This window comes from Serinus canaria, chromosome 27 (assembly GCF_022539315.1).
Source record: "Serinus canaria isolate serCan28SL12 chromosome 27, serCan2020, whole genome shotgun sequence".
Lineage (NCBI taxonomy): Eukaryota > Metazoa > Chordata > Aves > Passeriformes > Fringillidae > Serinus > Serinus canaria.
This window is the reverse complement of record NC_066340.1, coordinates 1,066,097-1,084,405: the sequence shown is the minus strand read 5'-3', so window position 1 is coordinate 1,084,405 and position 18,309 is coordinate 1,066,097. Positions and strand designations below refer to the sequence as shown.

The following is an 18,309-nucleotide window of genomic DNA, read 5'->3' as shown; positions in this document are numbered from 1 at the left end:
AAGCACTGCCTGGACTATAAGGGCAGCTTCCCTTGATGTTTGGAGGGCTGGGATTTCCCCAGGAGCAGAGCAAAACATCAGAAATAAATTTAAATATTAATCATTAAAACCTGGAGGTGGTTTCATGCCAGCCAGGGAAGCCAGAATGGCTGTGGGAGAGAGAGACAGCAATAACCTGTAGCTCTGAGGACTTTACCTTAAGCTCTCAAAGCCCTCCAATGGGCTGGAAATGGAGGAATATATGCAATGGAGTGATGGGAATATCTTTGAAAATGATGATGCTGGAACAAATATTCTTGTTCAGCTCCTGAACACCGTGTGGTGCCACTGGAAAGAGCCAAATGCTGGCTGGAGGTGGCCCAAAGCCTGAGCCCAGCTGCAGAGACAGGTGTTCTGTGTACAGTTTGCCTGTGATTCCCTGTACAAAAAACAGGACTGCGGAATTCATGGGAGTGATTACTGGACAAGGAGACAGCAGTGATGTGATTAACCACCTCTGTCACTCTGCGTTGCCCAAAGAGCATCTGTGCTGAACAGGCTCGCTGCTATTGAGAGCAAATAAATGAGGAATTCCACTCCAGATGTGAGCCAGCGGTGGGACAGCCACACTGTAGAGAGGGCAGGGGTCTGTGCAGAGGGCAGGGGGCTGTGCGGAGGGCAGGGGGCTGTGCAGAGAGCCGGGCTCAGAGCCGGGCTCCGGCGGGGCTCAGGGTCCAGAGCAGCATCCCCGGGACTGCCGGCCCCGCCCGGGGCGCTGAGTCCTCCGTGCCCGCAGAGGGCGCCACCCTCGCCGGCCGCTCCGGCGCCGCTCCGTCCAGCGCCGCTGTCTTGGTGGCACAGGATGGCGGAGGAGAGCGGCGTCTGCAGCTTTGTGTTCAAGAAACGGGTCCGGGCCGCGGGCAGCGGCCGGCGAAAACGGCCCGGCAGCGACCAGGAGCGAGGTGAGGGCTGGGGGACCCGGGCGGCGCGGGGAGCCGAGCTGGTGCGGGGCGGTGCAGCGGGGAGGCGAGGGAGGGCCTGGTGCTGCCCCCAGCGCTGCCTGCACGGGGGCTTGGCCGCTCTCCCCAGCCCTGCAGTTGTGTCACAGGGATTTAGGTTGGATATTAGGAGAAGGTTCTTCCTTTGGGGAAGGCGGTCGGACACTGCCCAGGCTCTCAGGGAACTGTCGCTGCCCCAAGGCTGCCCGGGAGCCTTTGGACAGCGCTCCCAGGGTGGCATTGTTGGGTCCCCGTTGGGTCCCCTGCCTCAGGCCCGGGCCATGCCCCTCACGCCCGGCTGTCCCCGCAGAGAGCAGCGGGGAGGAGGGCAGCACCGTGGTGCGCAAGGAGCGGCGGCGGGACACCCCCAACCCCATGATCCAGAAGGTAAGGGAGCTCCGAGGGAGCGCCTGCTCCACCCAGGGCTGCCGGCGGGGGCCTGCCAGGCTCAGCCAGGACAGCGCTGGAGCCTTTCCTCCCCCACCAGACCAGGCGCTGCACGAGGGAGAGGCCGGACTACGCGCCGAGCAGCAGCGACGATGAGGATCCTGCCAAGGAGATCGGGGTCACCTACAAATCCACCAGGTCGGCGGTAAGGACAGGCAGCAGGGGGCCTGGGGTGTCAGCTCATATGGGGCTGGGGATCCCACTCCTCACTGACAGAATCTGCCACTCTAAACATGGGATTGGACATTCTTTCTTATTAGTGCACTTCCCTCTCCCCTCTTAATATCCGAGCACCTTGTGCTGGGTTTACCCTGATAGTCCCTCCCTCCATGGGAGGCCATGAAAGATTGGCCTTTTCCTTTCAGAGGTGGGAGTTAAAACTCCAGGATGCCACTGGACTTGCCCAACACTGCAGAGATTTTTCAGGAGAGGGAGCAGTTGAATCAGGTTTGCTCAACTGTTGGGTTTGTGTTTTCAGTGTTAGACCATCTTTGGCTGCTCCCAAGGGAGACAGCCTTTGTTTTGCCCAACCTTCTGGAGAGAATGGGAAGGGATGGGAGGAGGTGACAGCTTAGGCACTCTGCAAGCTTTTGGCACCTAAGTTGGATTTGTATCTAATTGAGGCTGGCTGTAATTATTCTCTGGTTTCTGTGCAGCTGTTCTTGAAGATGCAATAAAAGCTAGGAATAGGTATCTGCTCAGTCCATTAAAGAGGAGTTTAAACCAGATCACTGTGTTGAAACTGAATTTTGGCCATCCCCAGCTGGGTCAGAAGCTCAGTAACATCCTGTGTGTGGGCAGGAGGGTCCCGTGATTGAAGTGCTGGGTGAACTGACACCCACCTGAACTGGGTGACATGGGTGAACTGAGTGGGGCTTCCAGCTGAGCTGGGGCTGAGTGTGAAGGAGTAAAATAAGTGTTCCCTGACTGCAGGCTAAAATCTGGGAGCAATGAGGAATTAGCACTCTGGCCTCTGCACACACTAGGCTGGAGCCTGTGGTGAATTGTCCCTAGAAAATACCAAGGGATAAAGCAGATGTGTCCAGTTCTTGCTCTCTGACAACCTCCAGGTAGACAGGAGCTCTCTGTCTTGTCCAGGTGTTCACTCCACTCTTGCCACAAGTTTTCCTTGCTTTTCAGAAACCTGTTGGCCCAGAAGACATGGGAGCCACAGCAGTGTATGAACTGGACACAGAGAAGGAGAAGGATGCCCAGGCCATCTTTGAGCGCAGCCAGAAAATCCAGGAGGTGAGTCAGCCTTGCTCCTCAGGAACTCCTGCTCTGCAGCAGGAGAGTCTGTGGTTTGCTCATCCCCTTCTGCACACCAAGAAGAGTTAGAGTCTCATCTTCCCTACAAGTTTGAGAAGCCAGGAGTGCAGCCTTGGCAAATAGGGGAGTTTTGTGGCTTTATTGGCATCTTGGTGTTAAGGAAGGCAAGGTGGGAAGGAAGACTGGTGTCAGAGTGGTGGTAATTAATTCATGGCCTGAAGCTCTCCTGATCCTTAATCATCTCTTCTTGCTTTCCTAGGAGCTGAGAGGAAAGGAAGACGATAAAATTTACCGTGGCATTAACAACTACCAGAAGTATGTGAAGCCCAAGGACACATCAATGGGAAATGCCTCCTCAGGAATGGTGAGGTGGGTTGGCATGAGCCTCGGGGTCCGTGACCACAGAGGAGCTCAGGCACCATCCCAAAAGCAGTGTTTGGGGCTGGAACTCTGCTGTCACTGCCAGTTTCTGCCTGAACAGTGTGGTGTGTGCTTCTGGCCAGGGCCCTGCTCCAGGGCCACTTTGCAGCTGGGCTGAGCCTCTTGTCTCCTTTCAGGAAAGGCCCCATCCGTGCTCCGGAGCACCTGCGGGCCACGGTGCGCTGGGACTACCAGCCCGACATCTGCAAGGACTACAAAGAGACAGGGTTCTGCGGCTTCGGGGGTGAGTGCCCTGTGCTGCAGCTGAGCACCAGGCATGCCAAGGCATCCAGTCCAGCTGTGACCCCCTGTTTGGGGTGCTGAGTCACAGACCCTTCTGTGCAGCTGTTTATGTAAGGTTGTCATTCGTGGCATCCCTTCTGAAAGCCCAGGGCCTCTAATTAGTGGTTATAGGAGTCCTGGAAGGGACCCCTGGGATGTTTCAGTGACCCACATTCTTACAGGTATTGTGTGCACTGAGACCATGTGAGGGATGGGTTTTCCTGTTCCTTATCCCACTTCCCATGTGCATAACTACTGGAACTGTCCAGTGGCATACAGAGGATGCTACTCACAGCCTTTCAGCACTGAGGGATCCTGTACCCGCTCCAGGAGCTAAGTGCTGCACTGGAGAAGGAGCAATCAGATTTCTCCTGCTGGACGAAGCTCAGGCTGCCCTGGAATTAGTGTCCTGGTAACACTCTGCCCTTGCAGCCTGTCTCTTACTTCCTCTTTTCTTTGTGCTGTTCAGACAGCTGCAAGTTCCTGCACGACCGCTCTGACTACAAGCACGGCTGGCAGATCGAACGGGAGCTGGACGAGGGCCGCTACGGCGTCAACGGTACGGCCCCTGTGCCCTCACGGGACTGCTGCTGCACGATCAGCTGAGGGCCAGCAATCTCTGACACTGCTGAGCAGAGCTGCTGCTTTCAGATAACCCTGGCTCTCTGGGAAGGAGAGCACTGCTGTGTGGGTCCCAGAAGCGAGCTGTGTGGAGCTGGGAGATGGGATTGTCTGTCCCCCTGATGACCAGGAGGTGGGGTGTCATTTGTCACTCAGTATCCGGAGCTGTGGCCCAGGGCTCATGAGTGCTGCTGTGCAAATGGGGGCTATTCTCTGCTCAGTTGGAGCCAGCACTTGGTGGCAGCTGGTTTGGAAGTCTAAAAAACAGGAGGGTACTGGAGGATGTTTCTCTTTATAGCAGTGAGTGGGTGAAGTAGAAAAGAATTTTCTCCTGAGATGAGCAACAGGTCTGCTGGTTCATTAGCCCTAATTATAGCACAGTCCCACACGTGTTAATGACATCAGCAACACCCAGTGCTCCATTGTTTCCAGCAGAGTTTGAATCCCACCTGCTCTTCTCTCCCCTTATTTATTATTTTGTGCCCCACACGTAGGCTGGGCTGGCTTCTTCTCTCACTCCACTCTGGTTCACTTTCTCTTCTGCAGATGACGAAAACTACGAGGTGAGCAGTGATGAGGAGGACATGCCTTTCAAATGCTTCATCTGCAGAGGTTCCTTCAAGAACCCCGTGGTCACCAAGTAAGTGGTTGTTTGGCACGAGCAGCCATGTGTGCTATCGATGCAGCTCAGGAGTCATTCATTCACTGTTGAGGCAGACAAACCCAGCCCACAGGCTGTAGGTGGAACGTGCTTGTTGTCTGCCCTGCTTTTCTGGTGGGTGGGCGAGTCCTGTGCGAGCCAGGGAGTCTCATAGCTGCATCTGGAGCATCCCCTTGGAAGGGATCTCAAGCACTTACTCAAGCACTTTTTAGATTTCCACAAATGCTATCTCATTGCTTCATCTTTCCCTCTTAACCTCGAGATTTTGTTTTCATGCCATCATTCCTCCTGGACACTTAATGGCAGCTGCACTGTTTGAGCAGAGAAATGTGAGTGTGGGGAAACCAGGAGCTTGATGAGGATGAGGCTGAGGGCAGCCCTTCCTCACTGTGAACACTATCCTGTGTCTGGAAGAGCTCACTCCTCACTCTGAACACTATCCTGTGTCTGGAAGAGCTCCCTGGTGGCTCTGTGCTGTCACTGCACATCAGTGAAGCAACGCTGAAACACCTTCCATGGGAACAGGGATGCCTGCAGCTCACTTCTGCCTCCCTTGGGGACCATGGAGGAGTTGTCAGGCAGTGGAAGGGGCTGCCCAGGGAGCTGGTGGAGTCCCCATCCCTGGGGAACAAGGAACAACTGGACATGGCACTCAGTGCTCTGGTTTGGGTGACAAGGTGGTGTTTGGGCAAAGGCTGGACTCGATGGTGGAAGTCATTCTCAACCTTGATGTTCCTGTGAGCAGCAGTCAGTAGTTTCTGACTCTAGGACACAGTGGTTGTGTCTGGGGACTTGCAGTGACCCCTGTGTCTCCATACAGGTGTCGGCACTACTTCTGTGAGAGCTGTGCCCTGCAGCACTATCGCAAATCCCAGCGCTGCTACGTCTGTGACAAGCAAACCAACGGCGTCTTCAACCCTGCAAAAGGTAACGGGCACCTGGGGAGAGGGGCTTCTGGGGGAGCAGCTGAGCAGCAGCTCCTGCTGCAGCTTCCTGGTGCTGGGCCTGGCCCTGAGCTGCAGTTCACAGCTCTTGGCTGCCAGCAGAGAGCAGTTAGTGTCAGGAAATATTGAATCACGGATGCAACTTGAGCATCTGTGCTTGCCCAGGTGGGGAACCTGGGGAGCAACTGGAGAGCAGAGGCAGCAGCTTGTGTGGTCAGTAATGCATTGAGGGAATGACTGTAACAGCTCCTGCCTGGACTCAGCCAACAGGGGGGCTCCAAGCTGAGCCTCTGGAGGCAAGGGATTTGTGATAGCTGCCCTGGTCCTGGGTGTTCACAACACCTGGACCCCTGGCTCTGGGGCAGCCCCTGTGCCTGGAGCCTCATCGTGCCTGTTCTGTTTTTCAGAGCTCATGGCAAAACTGGAAAAACACAAAGGGGAGGAAGAAGAGGAGCAACAGTCAGACCAAGAAGGGGATCCACAGTAGGAGGACACATTTTGTACATAAATGAATAAAGTTTTTGTAGGAAAAAAAAAAACCTACGAGCTGTAGCCAGGGGTTCTGTATCCAACCAGCAGCTACTGAACCTTGTCTACCTGTGCTGGACTTTGTCTTTGCTGCCCTGTGGGGGCACAAGGCAGGACAGGTAAGACTCAGGGGCTGAGTGAGCCCTCTGCTACCCCAGAACCCCTGAGTGCAGCCAGGGAAGGAGGGTGAATGTTCAGTGACTTTGTAATTGCTGCTTCTCACCACGGATCCTGCTGCTGTGCAAGCAGGGAACAAAGTTAATTTAAACCCCTAATCTCTGTGCATGGAGCAAACTAAAGGCATGGGCAGGGATGAGAAATATGAGCTTGCATTAAGTTCATCCATCACCCTAAAAATGCTAATTCAGGGAAAGCAGGCTGGAGCACTGCAGTTACTGGGCATTTATTCCTTCCTGTCTTGGTTCCTAGAACTCAGGGACAGAACTTCAGTGGGCTACACACCTTTTGAATCAGCCCTGTTTGTAAGGCTTCCTAACAAGCCAGGAAATCAGTATCTTCTTACAGTAAGATTAAATCAGAAGCCAAACCTGATCGCAGGGAGGAAGCAGAACTGGGCCTGGCCTTAAACACTCCTGCAACTGGGAGAATTTTACTGAAACTTTCAGAAAAGAGCAAGTGCAGGTGTGTGCAGCTTGTTGCTTTAGTTGAAGTATGTTTCTGAAGCATGAAGGCAGTTACCATAAACTGGTGAGCTGTATGAAACTAAGGTAAAAGGAAGCATGCACTGCCAGCCTATCACCCTCTGTGATTCACTTCATCATTCTACACAAACAGCAGACTTAAAAAAACAACTTCAGAAATATTTTATTTGTTTTGGAAAAAAACCTAGAGTAACAAACTTTATCTGGGTTCAAGTACAATTTATAAACACAAGAAGGACCTGTTGCCAGCACCACTACTCCCATCAACTGCACCTATACAAGGATTCTCAGTGCTTCAGTAAAGAGCAGATGACCTTCAGCACCATGGTCCTTGGAAAAAAAAGTCAAACTAAAAGCCTTAAATACACCTCCAAACAAACCAAACACCACGGAATGGGGGAGAGCTGCCACAGCTGCAGGGCAGAGTCACACAGCCATGAATCACAGGGAGCCACGTGAGCAGCTTTTACCTGTCAGTGAGGGAAGGCAGAACAGCAATGGTAATGGAAAGGTTAAAGTTCAATTCTGTACAGGAGTTGTGAGCAAGAGGATCAGCATGAAAATCAATTTACTTTTCCTCTGTGCCAGGGTAAGTCACTGAGAACAGGCAGGTAAGAGTGTTTCGTGCTGTGAAACATGAAGTTCAACTGGAAGGGGATAAAAAAGCTGGTACATTGCCCAGGCATCCCCACTGCTCTGGTGAACCAGGGAGCAGGAAGGGGAGCTGGAAGGCCCTGTCTGACCTGGAGTTCAGAGTGCTCAGCATCCATTGACAAGTCTTCAAAAGCCCTCTCCAGACTGGAAGGATCCAGTGCAGCAGAAGTGCCTGGAATGGCATCAGCTTGTCTGTGATCTCCTGTTTTCCATAACTAAGAATATAATCCCCTTTTTCCCCCCTTAAAACTTGCCCTGTGACAACACTGTTACAGGAACTTGACTAGTTCTAAGAGAATGCCCAAAACTAAAAGCTGCCCACCTCCCCTCAACTCTAAGGCACCCTTAAATGAGAAGGAACCAAAGAGGGCAGGGACATGCAGCCTCAACTGTGAGGAAGCCAGTGATTTTTAGAAACACATAAATAGAGACCATAACTACACAGACTCACTCAACACCCTCAAGCACTCTACCAGAGCTCAGCTGGAAGAATGGGGCCTCTGGGCACTGCACCTTCTGGAATACTCCACAGCTCCTTGGGTTAATCCTTTTCCAGCTCAGGTCTGTCCATTTGTATCCAGGCTACTTCTTAAGTAAACAGACAGCTGAAGTTCCTTCCCAAGGACCTGTAAACTCTTCTGTGTGTAACATTCATCAGCTTTATGAACAGGACCAATAAATTACAATGTCCAGAAAGCTCCTCCTCAGTGTAGTCCCTGTTTTTTTAGAATTCCCAGTCATCCACATCCAGCTGCTCCAGATTTGATACCAACCCAAAAATGCCACTGGGATCCTGGGGCAGTGTCCCTTCCAAATTGGTGATGGGGGTGACAGGACGCAGAAGTTCAGGGAGTGCTTCGGAAGCACGGCGCTTGATCTGCACAGGAAGGACAGAATGAGACACGGGGCTGCTCAGGTGCTGCTGCACACCCAGCTCTGCAGGCAGAAACAACAGGCAGGAAATACACAGGCACCCTTTGGACTCCTTGAGCAGGTTAGAGCTGCCTCGCCCCAGAACTCAGCAGCCTGCACAGGAAGAGCTGTTGTGGCTCCCAAAACAGGCAGATTTAGAACCTCTCTTAGATAAGAGATGCTTCCAGAACAGCCTAAGCACTTCCCCAGATGTGCCAATCACCACACTGCACTACAAATAGTCAAAAAACTGAATTAATCTTCCTGATCACAGGAAATTCAGCAACCTCCCCACCCTCACAGCAAGACAAAGCAAAGCATTTACCTGTAGCTAAATTAGTTCCTTACCTGCTTAAAAAAGGGGTGACTGAGCAGAGTGCCTGCGCTTGGCCTGTGGAAGGGAGGTAGAATGAGGGAAGCACACAAGAATGTGAGTCAGTGCTTGAAGTTGGGTAGTGGGAATAAGCTCTTGGATATCTCCCTATTTTCAGCAGTAGCGTTGCTTATTAAGCATTTACAATCATGTAATGTTCTATGCAAGGAGTTCAACCTCCTTCTTCTAACCTTTAGTTACATACTTGCACCCCCTACAGTACCTGAGCAGTGGGGCACCCCTGGAAGGTCTGTCATGGCTACAGGTTACCCTCACTACAAAGAAAAATGCAGCTTTGATCACTTGCCATCATTGCTCTCTGCTGGCTGAAGAGCAACCATTTGATGGGAACTGGGTAAACACGGTCCCACAGGGGCCAGAAACACAAGTTGTTTATTTTCCTGATGTGCAGCACCACTCATCCTCCAAGGTAGGCTAAAAAGGAATTCCTCAGGCTCTCATACAGGAAGTGCTCAAAGTGCTAATGCTGCTTATTCTACACACTTGGACTGCTCTCCTCAACAGATGGGGCACATCCTCACTCCAGTACACTTTTGGAAAGAAAACTGTAAACACTATCTGCTAACTCCCACAGTTTAACCAGCCCTAGAATGGCACAGGTGGGGAGAGCAGCTTCCACCTGGCTCTACCTGAAATCGGGGTTCCTCTGGAGGCACTGCTCCACGAAGTTGTGGAAGTAGGTGGAGAAGGTGCGGAGGTAGGGGTGCAGGGCTGGCTCCCCGTTGGCCGCGCGTGCGTTGCTCACGGCCGTGCTCTCCCCCATGCCGTAGTTGGCGCTGGAGCGTGACGTCTTCATGGTCAGCTCGTCAGCAGGAATGGTGGTGGTGTCCAGCAGGCAGGGAACAGTTCCATTCAGCTTTTCCAAGAGCATCTGCAAGAGCAGGGGCACAAGCAACAGCACGGTTAAGGTTTGCCATTCATGCACACCTTTCTGTGCTCACATGCCAGAGCAGGAAAGCAATTTCAGGTGCCAGGATGGAGAAAGGAGCTTGCAAACCTTACCTGAGTGGAAGGCATGTCTTTAAATGGGACGTGTCCATTTGCCAGCTCACAGGCTGTTATCCCCACGCTGTAAATGTCAGATTTTGCATCGTAACCCTGCAGATTCTACACAAAAAAGAAAAGAAAAATTAGCTTCAGGGACTTGGATGTGATTGAATGGGCAATACCCATGATTTCGACTGCAAGTCAACAAACCCAGGCGATTAGAACAGGAACAGCACAAGCCACAGATACATTGGTTTATAGTGGTGAGGGTTATTTGGTTTGTTAAAACACACAGCTAAGGGCAACATTTATGTAAATGAAATCAGCCAGCCTCTAGGGACCGCATCTGCCCTGGGTAACTTGCATCTAATCTAACACTTTGTTAATGAGACAACCTGTAGAGGTGCCTACAATTAGACTGTTGAGTCAACTAAATCAAATTTTACCCATTTGCCCATTCACCCCACATCTGTTTCCTTTAGCCTCTCCCCTTTTTCCTTGCATTCATGTACCCTTCCCCTTGCTAGGGGTCATGGGTTTTGAGATAAAAAGAAGAGAAAAAAGGACTAGAGCTCATCACAAGAAAGCAACTCTGCAGGTTCTCTCATGCCTCCCACCCTACACCCCTTTAACTTGCCTTAAAAGCTCACAAAATTATACAGATACAACACATCATTAAACATGAGCAGTTTCTTTTAAACACACCTGCTGCAAAACCTCAGGACTGAGCCAAGGCAGCACTTTGATGCTGTATTTGGGGAAGTCATGAACAACTTTGAGTCGCTGCCCATGGTTGATCATGCTCAGGTTACTCCTCAGGCCAGAGAGGTACACCTTCCCATCCACAGAGATCAGGATATGGCTGGCTTTAACACTCCTGGGGAAAAAAGGAACAAAACTGTCAGGTTCCCTGGCCTTTAGTAAAAAACTCAATGCACAGGACAATACCTGATCAGCTTCCTACCAGGAGGCTGAGACTCCCAACAACCATCTTTGGATGCTGGGCAAAATCAGTTAACAGGAGTCTATTCATCACCTTTGCAAGTTCACAAAGAATGTTTCTGTGGTGAGGAGAAATGCAGGACTAAATATTATGGACTGTGATTTTAGATAAACAGTGGTCTTTGGGATAAGTCTGCTCCACAACAGCACTTTTGTGCAGCTTAGTAAGATCAGTGATGTCACTTCTCATGAGTATCAAACTGATTTGTTCTAACAGCAAAGTAATACAAAACTTCATGTTGTTTTGTGTTTCCTGATTCATCCTCTGCTCCACTCTGAGTATTATTTCCAAGAACTCCCACCAGAAGGAAAATGACCAATGTATTTTTCAATACCTATGCACATAGCCCATATGGTGGATGTAGTCAAGTGCTTTCAAGACACCTTGGAGAATGTAAGCAATGGCCAGTTCAGTCATCCCATCTGTAAAATGGGTACAGATTAAATCTTTTGCAGAACCTGGAAAGAAACAAAACACCACCTGTCAGAACAAAAGCCCCAAGGACACTTCAGCTCTTTAATTTCACTTCACAGAACATGAGGGTCAGAAAATGGTACCCCCTCTCCACTCACCATAGGCCATGAAAGAAGTCACTACCCACAGCTCATTGTCAGCTATGAAAGTTGCTTTGTATGGCACGATGTTAGGGTGGTTGAAGAGTTTGGAAACATGAAGTTCCCCCTAAAATAAAAGATATTTTGATTAAATTTAGTAAATGCAGAAACATGACTGCAGTATTGATAGGCATTGCTCTTGCTGTCTGTCCTCTACTAAGCTTGCATGATGAGTGGTATTACCTGCAAGAATGTGACCATTTCATTCGTGCAGGCCTCCAAGTTCACTCTTCTGACTGTGACATACTCTCCTGTGGGTTTATACCTGGCCAGGTTCACAACCATCAAGTCTTCAAAGCCTCTGCCTGAAAGAGAAAGCATGAAAGCTTCAGTAATGCTTTTGGAAGCACTGAGAGAACTCCTCCTGCCCCTGACCCTTCAATTATCTTTACCCTCACTCATTGAAACTACTTTTGACCTTGTAAAAAAGAATAATTGTTCCATCAGACCTCACCTTCCTTGGCACGTATTCCACTGAGAAGAATCCTCCTAACCAGTAGAATTATCTTGTCCTTCAAATTCAGGACTGAGGCAAGAACAGTGATTAGGAGCACCAAGGACAGGTTTCAAGCTGCTTCTGCTGACTACTGCAGCCCCAGCATCACTGACCCACTACATGTCCCTCTCAGGTGAAAACCTTTAGGACTGGCATCTCATTTTTTATTCAAATGATTTTAAAATCAAAGATGCAGACATCCAATATCAAAAATAAGCAAACAATCAAGAAAAGGACAAATCTGCAGAAATTCTTTTCTTTACAAAGCAGACTCTGATCCCTCAGCCCTCAAGAATTACCTATGATAGTGAGCAACTCATAGCAGCTGCTGTCTGGCAGGAAGTTGCTCATGGTGTCCCTTTTAGGGGAAGAAGCTATCGACTCGGAGCTCGCCTCATTTGTCTGAGGAAAGAAAATGAAGCCAGGTCAAAGGAAATACAGATCACCTGCTGGAAAAAATCATCTGCCCCACATTATCATACACTTCAAAATAACAGGAATACAGAAGAGGATTTAGTTGCTGTCGAAATAATTTTAAATAGTCATTTATCAATTGAAACTCAGGAGATGCCTCATTTCAGAAGATCCAGACATCTGTGTTACAAAACACGTAACAAGTAGATTTTTAATCAATGTAAGTGAGAATTTATTCAGGAATATTTTGATAAAGCCAATTTATTATTCCCCAGGACAGCCTAAACTCTGCTTTATAGTAACTGCCTTTCTTTTATAATTACAAACTTGTGTGCCACCATCCTGTTGCCTGAGCCAGAGCCAAGGGGAAGCTGTTCTTAGCCCTCCTCTGCACCATAACAGTTGGTGTTCCTGGTGGATGCTGCGGGTTTTCAGCTGCTCACCTGGGATAAGCTGAAGCTGCTTAGCTGAATGGTACAAGTGATGAAGAAAATCAGACACACATGAAAAAAGAAGCTCCAAATGAAAGCAAAAATTGCAAAGCATAAGTGCTTCTGAATAATAAAAAAAAAAAAAAAAAAAAGGGGAAAAAAGCACCCCCAGACCACAAAGGGAAGCAGCATTCCCAAGCCTGTCAGCTTTCCCTCACTCCATCTGACATAAAGCTTTCTGCCTTATTTACATGCACTGAAATCTTCCCCTGAAGGATTTTGCAGATGATAAATTTCATTGTTCTTGCAAGTTCTTTTATACCTTCCAACTCCTTCAAATGTCCAAAGTCACAAGGAGAGCAATCTAAAGGGGATTAAAATTTATGTGGTATCTAAAACTGTCTTTAGTTATCTCCAATTTCCAGCACATTAACTGCTCCTGGCATTTGGAACATCAGCTCAATTTTTCCACCTCATTTTTATCAACTGCAAATGCCCTTTATCAGACCTTTCTCATGGTACACGAAGCAGAAAAGGTTTGTGCCTTTTCCTACCATGACAGCAGACTCTGTTCTTTATTTCCATCACTGAAAGATGGAAACAACACAGTGACAGCTGAAAAATAAGGAACTTGCTGTTCTACCCTCAGCCCAGGGTAAATGCAGTGCAAAGAGCAAAGACAGGAGTTTGCTGTGAATTACCTCTGGGTGCTAAGTGTACTCTGGGAGTAAATTAGAGCCACACTTCCCAAGTTCCACCTTTTCAACTGGTCTGAAGAGCACACTGCCTACCTTTAAAATAGCTGCATTTTCCATTAAAGGAAAAAGCAAAAATTAACATTTGTGGTGCTTTGGTAAAATTTCAGCACAAATAACTCAGTCCCATGTCAGCATAGCTAAAGCCCCTGGGAGCAGCATTCCCAGATCCTTTTCTTTAATGAACACTACAGTGCTGTTTCTTGGCTCAGAACAGGCAGCAACTTCCCACTCAGGATTTCAAACTTCTGCTGAAGAGCCCTGTCCATTCTGATCTCAGCTTTATCATTCATTACTTCTTTCAGCAATTTCACACAGTCCTGTCAACAGCAAGATTGCCAGGAGAGAGACACAGGCAGATAGAAACCTCTGAAGCACAAAGGCACCACCAAGGAGATGGAAGCAGGGGACTGGGAAGCAGTCATGGAGCAGTGACAGCTGGTGAGACACTGAGCAACATGTAAGTGGTTTGCTTTAATAAAAGTCCACTCCAGGGACAGCATAAGCCAACAAAACAGATGCAAAGAATTAAATAAATTTAATCTTATTAATGGTGTAGGCTGTGCAGTAATGGAAAAATACTGTGAATTCCCTATTGAAAAGTCTTCCAGTTTGAGGTCTTCACTCACCTCTCCTCATGTTAGCAGTGACCAATAACAGAGTTAATGCAAAAGGAGCTCAACCAGAGATTTATCAACATCATACAACAGTTTAAAAAAAGAAAGTTAAACTGAAATGTCATTCATGAGGTACTGCAAAAAAGCTCCTCAGTGGTTTCACACAGGACAATTTTTGGTGTATGGTCAAAAGCAGCTGCAAAATGAAGTCCCATATGATCAGTTTTATGGCATGACATTCATTTAGAGCTGGCTTTTGGCTTGGGAGTCCAGTTTAATTTGAGATAGATTTAAAGGAAATTAATCTTTGAAAGGCAACTACTGGTATAAATGCCATAACACAATCACTTTTGTGATGCTTGCAAGGATCTGCTTTTGCCAAATGACATTCATCTGAGACAAGAAGAGAGAATATCAGATTTGTTCTGCTGCCTTCCCCTCCATCTCCTCACTCCCTCTCTGACTTCAGCATAAGCAACAAAAATTTTACTCCCTCCCCAAATTATGTGCCTTTCTCTACAGCTCTGGTGGAAAAAAAAGGCTTTTGTTTAGACACAAAAAGATCAAAATGAGAATCAGCATGTATCTAAATCCCAAGAAAACCCTTGGAAAAAACCAAAACAGATGCTAATCTCAATTTGCTTCCAGCCAAGCATGTCTAACACTCGGCAATTTTAAAAAAAGGTGTGAATTTATTCAATTTTATATAAACATTCCATATACATTTCCTATTTTGAGCTTTGTTTGTGCCAGTAAATTACAGATACTGGCACAAAAATCAATTATAAGCAGCTTGAACTGACACAGCTATGATCAAATCACACCTAATTCGTTTTTGTAATTAGCTTAAACTGGAGCAACACCTGCACACCTGTGGTGTGGGGAGGTGAGGAACCATTTAGATTAAGATACTCTGTTGTTAATTGTGATATTTTATGTGTTACATGCTCATTATGAACCAGACAGTGAGCACTCAGGGCCTGCAGAACAAACACTTTTTAGAAGTTCCATAAAACTAAACTCTGCCTTCCTTCTCTGAAGGATCAGAACTAAATCACATCAAAAAAAAAAAAAAAAAAAAAGACCCTTGAGGGGCTGGGGGGAGGAGAATGACAAACAAATAGAAATCCAAGAGATTAAATTTAAATTTTTGAGTTATCACATACAGTTTGAAAACCACACACCAAAATCTCCACTCCAGGGTGAAACCTGTTTCCACACTTGTAGAGCTAAATATAGAGATGAGATATATAACTAAGATAAAAAGAAAAATCAAACTTCCACAAGGAATAATCTCCATGCAATGAACCACAGCACCACAGCCTGCACAAGTCACTTACTTTTCTCCGAGAGTCACCCGGAGGCTGCTCTGGAGTAAAGAAATTAATTGTTCACCATGTTGTGTTCAATAGATACCCATTCAAATATAGTTGGAAAATTAAGTAAATAACCCTGGATGACCCTTTTGGGTATCAAACATACATGATTTTTTGTTTTATAGAAAGACATTGCACACAAAATTGCAGCACATGTCCAGGATCAAAGATATTCACAGAGTTTGTATATTTGACATAAATTAGATGACAATTTTTTTTTTTACTGTAACTTTAAGTATTAACCTTCTGTCATGTCCCTTATGGCAGAGGGATAGGACTGGGTGATCTTTAAAGGTCCCTTCCAACCTGATTATAAACACAGTCAAAGATGACTCTTACATACAGAAGAAACTACCTAATATTATTTAAAGTAATAAAAATTCTTTTACTCCACCCAGAACCTCAAAATCTAGACATATTTCCTATGCTCTGTTTGTTTTCCATGTCATTGATCAGGAATTCTGCATCCTAGTGGGTAACTTTGTTATGCAGAAGCAGAGCACAAACCTGTCAGCTCCTGCTCCTGGGGAGCCATCAGCAGCTTCAAAATCCATTTTTACTCAAAAAATTATAATTAACCTTCCCAAAAAAAATGTGGTTATGCTAAGCAATACAGAACTATCTTAGAACTGTTCCCAACATGGAAATGATTTCCAAATAACTTGCTACATCTTGGACAGTTCCACATTAAATTTCTGGGCTTAGACAGCTTAGATTTCCAATGAGATTTAATCATCTCTTTTTTAGTGATAAAATACATTTTTACTACCAAACTACCAAGCTTTACAGCTAAAATAAAACATTTCTAGCAATGTCATTTAACTTACCTCCGAACAGCTCGAACTCTCTTAATCCCTCAACAATGAACTTCTCAGACACCCACCGCTGAAAGAAATAAAAATTCTCCACATAATCAGTTACTCCATCTAGAGAAAAGTTTCTTTTCCCCTTCCCCACATGAAAAAAACAAATTTCAATGACTCTACTGTGGTGTGAAACTGATTGCTGTATCACCAGTGACATCCTTATTCTGGACAAGGAAATTCCCTTTTTGGGCCAATGACATGCACCCAGCAACCACACAGGTGCTGCTCCTATTCCCAATCAACATGCACTTGCAATAAAATTAATATAATTTAATTCATTCAAGCAAGTTTTTATACATGCACATGCAACAAAAATAATCAGTATGCAACACCCCCCCTCATACAACCAAATAAAAGTTGGCTTTTTAGGTGGAAGAGGTTGAAAAAAATGCTTTCACTATTTACAAAGAGGTGGTATCTCTGAGAATTTAAATATTTTGGTTATATCATCAATCACAAACACTCCCATGGCAGAATTTGCTACTTAGTAAAACAGTTTAATAAACAGCAGATGTTCAGTGCATGAGAAGCCAGTCCTAGAAAGCACCAATGAGTCTTTAGGTGATGATGACTCAAAACTTGTATGTAAGAATACCATTTGAATGCATCAGAAGTGGCTCTGCTGCTGGAAATTTCCTCATTTTCTGCTGAAAAGCAGAATCAAACAAAGCTGTTGTGTTTAGCTTTGCAAGAAAATTGAAGGAAAAAAAAAACATAAACTGTGACACAGGTGACAAAGCTACTTCCTAAAGAACGACAGAAAATAAGCAATTTTATGGTCCTTTTTCTTCACTGCAAAGCCCATTAGAGCCCCTGTGCACTGCACCCCAAGGAGATACAGGTGAATGTGCCAGCAAAAAAGGGTTTAGTGCAGGATTTTCAACCCTAAAATCTGCTTTCCTGTGCCCTTATGGTGCTCTCCAGGCCCGGCTGCTCTGCACAAGCGCAAGACTCGTTCTACCGAGACACGAGGGAAGCTGGAAGGTCTTCAACACTCACCCTAATGCGCTCGGGTTTACTTACAAGGAAAGACATGGATCCGCCGCTGTGGGACACGCGCAGCAGAAAGGGCGGCACACCTGCGGGCACAGCGGCGCGTCACCCCCAGCGAGCACCGAGCCGCCCTCACCCCCGAGGCCCTCACACACCGCGGCCCGGCAGCCCCGGAGGGCCCCGGGAGAGCGGTAACCCCGGGAAGCACCACCCGGTAACCCCACAAAGCGCCGACACCCCCGAACTCCGCCTTGGGCCCGGCAGCCCCAGGAGAGCGGTAACTCCGGCAAGAGCTGCACGGAGCACCCCAGAGCGGCGACACCACCGGGGCCCCTCACCCGCGCGGGGCCTTCCCGCACACCGTACTCCGTCCCTGGGCCCCTCACCCGTGCGGGGCCCTCCCGCTCCGCCCAGCTCCGCTCCAGGGCCCTCCCGCACGGCCCCGCTCCGTCCCGAGTCCCCTCACGGACCCCTCAGGCTGCGGCCGCCGCTCACCGGCGAGAGACGCTGCGCGTGACGTCACTGCGCCGACACGTGACGCGCGGGCGCGCTCGCGTGACGTCACGGACGGAGCTCCCGCGAGCGGCGGGGAAGGAGCCGGCGCCATGTTGGGTCCCTGAGCGGGCCCTGAACTTTGGCCATATCCAGGCGCGCAGCACTGCGGGCAGGAGAGAGAGCCAATGGGAGAGAGCTGGGGGTGATGGCTGACAGGCTGAACGTGAGCCCATGTGGGCAGCAAGGCCAATGGCACCTGGCTTGTCAGAACGTGTGGTCAGCAAAGATTGACCCCCTGTGCCAGGCACTAGTTGGGGCCACACCTCAAGTGCTGGGTCCAGTTCTCGTCCCCTCACTTTAAAAGGATACTGAGGGGCTGGAGAGTGTCCAGGGAAGGGAACGGAGCTGGGAAGGCTCTGGAGCCCCAGGAGGGGCTGAGGGAGCTGGAAAGGGGCTCAGCCTGGAGAAAAGGAGGTTCAGGGGGGCTCTTG

General features: G+C 48.2%; 2 protein-coding genes across 7 annotated transcripts; one reads left to right on the top strand and one right to left on the bottom strand.

Moving 5' to 3' along the window:
- Positions 1 to 813: 813 nt before the first annotated feature.
- LOC103821799 (E3 ubiquitin-protein ligase RNF113A-like) lies at positions 814 to 6,173 on the top strand. Its single transcript, XM_030231911.2, has 10 exons — positions 814 to 941; positions 1,288 to 1,364; positions 1,465 to 1,569; positions 2,565 to 2,672; positions 2,953 to 3,062; positions 3,251 to 3,357; positions 3,865 to 3,954; positions 4,563 to 4,656; positions 5,498 to 5,604; positions 6,029 to 6,173. Exons 1-10 carry the CDS (start codon positions 842 to 844, stop codon positions 6,106 to 6,108), a joined length of 978 nt encoding a protein of 325 aa, XP_030087771.1. The 5' UTR covers positions 814 to 841; the 3' UTR covers positions 6,109 to 6,173.
- A 776-nt stretch (positions 6,174 to 6,949) lies between these two features.
- STRADA (STE20 related adaptor alpha) lies at positions 6,950 to 17,868 on the bottom strand. Of its 6 annotated transcripts, none has more exons than XM_030231903.2 (13): positions 17,794 to 17,868; positions 17,330 to 17,409; positions 16,292 to 16,349; positions 15,429 to 15,457; positions 12,171 to 12,273; positions 11,559 to 11,680; positions 11,334 to 11,442; positions 11,096 to 11,219; positions 10,464 to 10,635; positions 9,774 to 9,878; positions 9,401 to 9,642; positions 8,726 to 8,768; positions 6,950 to 8,342 (listed from the first exon to the last, which is right to left on the bottom strand). In XM_030231903.2, exons 2-13 carry the CDS (start codon positions 17,363 to 17,365, stop codon positions 8,190 to 8,192), a joined length of 1,296 nt encoding a protein of 431 aa, XP_030087763.1. In that variant the 5' UTR covers positions 17,366 to 17,409; positions 17,794 to 17,868; the 3' UTR covers positions 6,950 to 8,189. The 6 variants fall into 6 exon arrangements, with proteins under 6 accessions (XP_030087763.1, XP_030087766.1, XP_009094830.1 ...); XM_030231906.2 differs by having other exon boundaries at positions 17,354 to 17,409; XM_009096582.4 differs by having other exon boundaries at positions 17,710 to 17,841.
- Positions 17,869 to 18,309: the final 441 nt, after the last annotated feature.

Bases quoted from the DNA above. Each gene is read 5' to 3' on its own strand.
- LOC103821799 (XM_030231911.2), top strand. From the start codon at position 842: ATGGCGGAGGAGAGCGGCGTCTGCAGCTTTGTGTTCAAGAAACGGGTC. The intron at 1,570-2,564 runs GTAAGGACAGGC...CTTGCTTTTCAG, and splicing joins ACAAATCCACCAGGTCGGCG to AAACCTGTTGGCCCAGAAGA. The intron at 5,605-6,028 runs GTAACGGGCACC...TCTGTTTTTCAG, and splicing joins CGTCTTCAACCCTGCAAAAG to AGCTCATGGCAAAACTGGAA.
- STRADA (XM_030231903.2), bottom strand. From the start codon at position 17,365: ATGTCTTTCCTTGTAAGTAAACCCGAGCGCATTAGG. The intron at 9,879-10,463 runs GTGTGTTTAAAA...TTTTTTGTGTAG, and splicing joins GTCCTGAGGTTTTGCAGCAG to AATCTGCAGGGTTACGATGC. The intron at 8,769-9,400 runs GTAGAGCCAGGT...TCCCTTCCACAG, and splicing joins CAGAGGAACCCCGATTTCAG to GCCAAGCGCAGGCACTCTGC.